This window comes from Alligator sinensis, unplaced genomic scaffold (assembly GCF_000455745.1).
Source record: "Alligator sinensis unplaced genomic scaffold, ASM45574v1 scaffold720_1, whole genome shotgun sequence".
In the NCBI taxonomy this organism is placed as follows: domain Eukaryota; kingdom Metazoa; phylum Chordata; order Crocodylia; family Alligatoridae; genus Alligator; species Alligator sinensis.
In genome coordinates, this window is record NW_005842026.1 from 2,503,038 (window position 1) to 2,507,843 (window position 4,806).

Genomic DNA, 4,806 nt, shown 5'->3' on the forward strand with positions numbered 1-4,806 from the left:
CACTCTCACAGTAGAGAGGTTGTCTCCAGCACCTGTGTGGGTGAGGGGGCATGCTGTCTTCACCTCTGTTACCCCCACAGGCCCTTGGGGGCTGGGGTTTACAGCCATGGTTTCAGTAGCAGTTTTACATCCCAGTTGCTGCCCCAGAACTGATTTGCTGTCCCACAACAGCAGCAGCAACCAACAGTCCTGGTCCTGAAACAGTGACTATTAAAGACAGCCCTGCCTTCGTGGTGGTGGTGGCAGCTGTGCCCACTGGCACTGCCACTGCTGCAAAAGCACCAGCAGCAGTACCACAGCAGCACGGCTCTTGTGCATAAAACAATTACATGCTATTGTGACACAGCCTTTAGAAACTAATAATATAAAATGTATCAACCACAACAATGTATCAGCAGACAAAATACAAGTTTTACAGTTTATTTCTGAAAGGTTAGTCTGCAATTGGAATACACTGTATAGTAAGTACAGGTGATCTTTAAAAATAATCAAATTAATGGAACGGTTTAAGTTTTATCAACATGACAAGGTTATAGATATTGAAGATGCTATCTGTGGTCACGATTTTTCTTCTCACTGTCAAACAGAGATGATTTCAGGTAACAATGTTTTTCAGTCTTATTTTTGACCAAGTTGGGACAGCTAAATAGAGAGACAAACAAAATTAGGTTCCCAGTCTTATTCTGTCAGACTAATACATTCAGTCCATGGAGCAAGCCTTTCTGCTTTGTCATAATATTTCGCTGCTGTTTATAAATAAAAAACATTCTCTTTAAGAGATCATGTTCGTACAATATAAAAATCCTTTCAGAAGCCATCTTTTTTCAATTTATTAGCAATTCTTTTCTTTTTAAATTTTACCAGTTCAGTTATGAACTAAATATATATTTGTATTTAACTGTGTTTAAAATAATTCCAATTTTTACCAGTGAATCCAAGAAAGTTAATGGTGGCATGTTAAACAAATTCAAGCACTAATACTTTGAACCATACTAATGATATTATAAAGGGTAACTTACTTGTTTTATAAACTGTGTCGCATTAAAAAGTTCACTACAGCCATATAAAACATGTTTGCCTTGTCTGCCCTATGGAAGCAAAGATAGGGAAGAGATCAAATGTCAATAAAACATTTAAATAATTAGTTGCGTGAAGAACAACAACAGAGGTCATTTGAAAGAACTTATTCTTTTACTGTTAATCATTCATTGCTGGTCCAGACAAGAAAAGTAGATACCTTAATTGGAAAGAAACCATACTGATTAAATGGAAGACATGAGAAAATGAGGGGAGAGTCAGAAAGCAGTGACATGGCATTCTTTACATATTTGAATCTACTGTACAACATGTAACTGAAATTAGAGAAAAATCTATGGGATCAGTTTTTAAGGGGTGTAGTGGGAAACACACCTGCATATACAGGTTTCCTCGCATTATGCAATAGATGTGTTCCTGAAAAGCTGTGTATAACTCAAATGCACATAAAAGGAACCCTTTACAGGGTAACAAATAGGGATATGTTCCAAAACCTTGCCTGCATCAGCAACAGGTAAGTCTGCTGGGGCCAGGGTGGCGCTGGGTTCTTCCCAGCGGGGGCTGGGCTGTGCTCGGGGCAGACAGCTATGGGGAGGGACTATAGGGGGGCTGCAGCCACCTCAAAATTTGCCGTAGCCCCCCCAACCCTCCTCTCAACACCACCACTGCCTGCCCTGAGCATAGCACGGCCCAACCCCCCCACTGGAAAGAGCCTGGCCCCAGGGGCTGGGGTGAGTGGGGCCTTGATCTGCCCCCATGCTGGTGGTGAGGGAGGGAATGGGCTGGGGTAGAGGTAGGCGCTGCACAGCCGGGGTGGGGCATGGCTCGGGGGGTGCGGCTCCTGCTGCTACAGGCTGCTGCTGTGGGCTGCACTAGGTTCTTCCTGGGGGGGTGTTGGGCCATGCGGCACTCAGAGCAGGTAGCAGTGGCGCTGGGCCCCCTCCTGGCACTGCTGCCACTTGCCCCAAGCGCAGTCTGGCACAGCCCCCAGTCCAGCCCACAGCGGCAGCCCCAGCCCCACTCCCTCCCTCACCACCAGTGGGGGTGCAGATCAAGGCCCCACTCACTCCAGTCCCTGCTCCTCACCACTGAGACCTCGATCTGCTCCCCTGCCAATGTGCCCTGTTCCCTTCCTCACCACTGGGACCTCGATCTGCTCCCCTGCCAATGGCCCTTTCCCCTCCCCCCAGACTTACCTGATGCAGATCACATTAGAGTGAGTTTACCTTGCATATAACAAATTCTGGGTATAAAAAGGGTCATTGCATAAGAGCAATTTCGCATATACAGAACCTGCATAAAGCGAGGGAAACCTGTATTATGGTTGAACTTCACTAAAAAAAAATAAAGCTTGAGGAGTTTTCTGCCTTAAGGTGATCTGATATTAAAGTACCACGATTTAATTCAGTGGGGGCTAAAATTTTTGGAAGACATGCCAAAAATTAGCCCCACACCCAACCCAAATGCCACTCTGATCCCCTTTCTTGCCCAATCTGCTGCTCTGCTTTCTACCCTATCTGCTGCTATGCCATGCTGTCTGTCCCCACCCCAATCTGCCACATGCCACACACAGAGCCACCCATAAAACTTGTGGCAAACATATTGCAGGTTGGCCACCTCTGATTTATCTGAGGATTTAAAACCCAGATTTATGACAATATCAAGGTAGCAAATACAGACTATAATTAAACATTTTGTGACACATGGCCCATCTATGCCACTGGAGTATAATATACCTTACAAACAAACATTTTCCTTATCCATTTCTACATAAATGAGAATAGATGATGCTAGGAATAGAGGAATGGAGTAATGGAACTTAAGTTGTAGCTACATTCCCCCCACACCATTCCCAGATCTGAGTCCCCCTTCAAACAGGGGACATCTTCCAGATGTCGAAGTGGAAGATCTTTCTTGTGGATAGGGCATGTTTCCATCTAAGAAACTGAATGAATGCCTGGATGCTGGCAATTTCTAATGGGAGAGTGGTGACTTTCCCAGTAGAAACTTAATGCCTATATGTTACCATACTTTACTTCATATAGATTATGGTAGACGTAGTTCCTTAGATAATGTTTGAGTTAATATATAGATCGTCTTACTAAAATATGATCCAACTAAATCTACATAACTGAAACTTGGTGGATAGTTGTCTCAACAAAAAGTAAATTCACTGCAAAATGCAGTTTCAGCCATCCTAAAGCTGTTCTGCTTTGTGTGTATGTGTGCGTGTAATAATTATATACATATAATTAAACATTCATTGGAACAGCGTGGAAATTCAGAGATCCTGACACTCAAATAAGTATCCTAACACCAAGTGCAATAGTTGCTTTCTCTCTTTTGCTTTGTCTCGATTAATATTCAAGTATTTGAAATTGAATACTTTAAGATGGGCTATCTTGATTCTAAGGCCTGCCTTACATCAGACAAAAGAAAGGGATGGTTAGTGAAAACCAACTTTTAGGATGGAGTTGTTCCTCTCTCTGTGAATTATTTAAATATTCACTGAGACAGAGAGTAGCATATGACTTGCTGGACAGCAGAATACTCTAGTTCCTGCTCTCATGAACATTAAATCATTTATACAAGGTGGAACAGCATCAACAGAAAGAACACAACTCACATCATAATACCTGAGAGCACTGATGCAAGTTAAACCCCACCCCTCCCTGAAGGTTGCTTGGATCCCCACCCCCAAGAGGCATCCCTGATGAGAGCCTGTAACCTTGGGCCCCAGAATGGAGGTGGGGGTCTTGAGCCTTCAACTGTAGCTGTGCAGAGGAGACTGGGGGAGAGCGCACTATTGCAAGAGGAGGTATCACTGTCAAGAACCAGAGTAATCCTTCCCTGGCTCTGCAACTACTGCAGTTTTATATAATGAGTGAGGATCCAACACCTTGTGTTTGGTGGCAACTGGAGGGCCAGGGGAGGGTTACCCTGGCTCTTGGCAGTGACACCTGACACCTCTTACAGCAGCATCCTGTCCAGTTCCACTTCACAGAGCACTTTGCTCCCTGCCTCCATTCTGGTGGCTCTTTTACCGAGTGCCCAGGGCTTGTGTGCCACACACTGCAGCTGCTATACCAATTGTGGCATATGTACTGGCCACCCCTTCCCTGTAGGATACTTCACAGTGAAGTGATTGCATTATAGGGTTTTACTAGCAGCTAAGGGCAGCTGCTAGGACATGGGATGTAGGGGCATCAAATTCCCTCTGGTAGAGCAGGGAACTGAAAATTCGAGACTCTCACATATTGGGCAAGTGCTCTGACCCCTGAGCTATTGAGTGGAGCTGAGATGAGTACACCATTACTCCCTTTGGCAGCTTTGTGAATCTTTGGGGTGTTTTTTTCCCTTTGCTTTTCTTATAACTGCCTGAAAAAGAAACAATCAATGTCAAACAAAATTAAAGCTTTAATTTTTTTGTTTAATTGAAAAAACACAAAATCACTGTTAAATTTAATTCAGTGCAAACCTGATTTTTTCTTGGCAGTCAAACAAAAGTAAAATCTCCCCAATTAATCCCCAAGGGATAACTGTAATGCTGATTTCATATTTTCATTTTTTAATGGCACCAATTCAATACTATCCCACACTGCATTGTGAACCTAATTACATATTTTGGTATATTTTAGTGTCTGCCTACAAAATGTTTAAGGGTTATTAAGCCTTAAGGGACAAGAAGGAAGAAATGTGTATTTTTATAATACACAATGGCACTTTAATGCACAACAGATATTGAAACAAAAAATCATAAAAGTATTTGTG

At 43.2% G+C, this 4,806-nt stretch overlaps 1 protein-coding gene across 2 annotated transcripts in view; it reads right to left on the reverse strand.

Moving 5' to 3' along the window:
• Positions 1–404: 404 nt before the first annotated feature.
• SCFD1 (sec1 family domain containing 1) overlaps positions 405–4,806 on the reverse strand; it is a 115,660-nt gene continuing 111,258 nt past the window's right edge. For both annotated transcript variants that reach the window (XM_014519295.2, XM_006022264.3), the window contains 2 exons: positions 1,020–1,088; positions 405–642 (listed from right to left, as the gene is read on the reverse strand). In XM_014519295.2, coding sequence (XP_014374781.1) covers positions 619–642; positions 1,020–1,088 — 93 coding nt within the window. In that variant the 3' untranslated portion in view covers positions 405–618. The remainder of the gene's footprint in view (positions 643–1,019; positions 1,089–4,806) is intronic.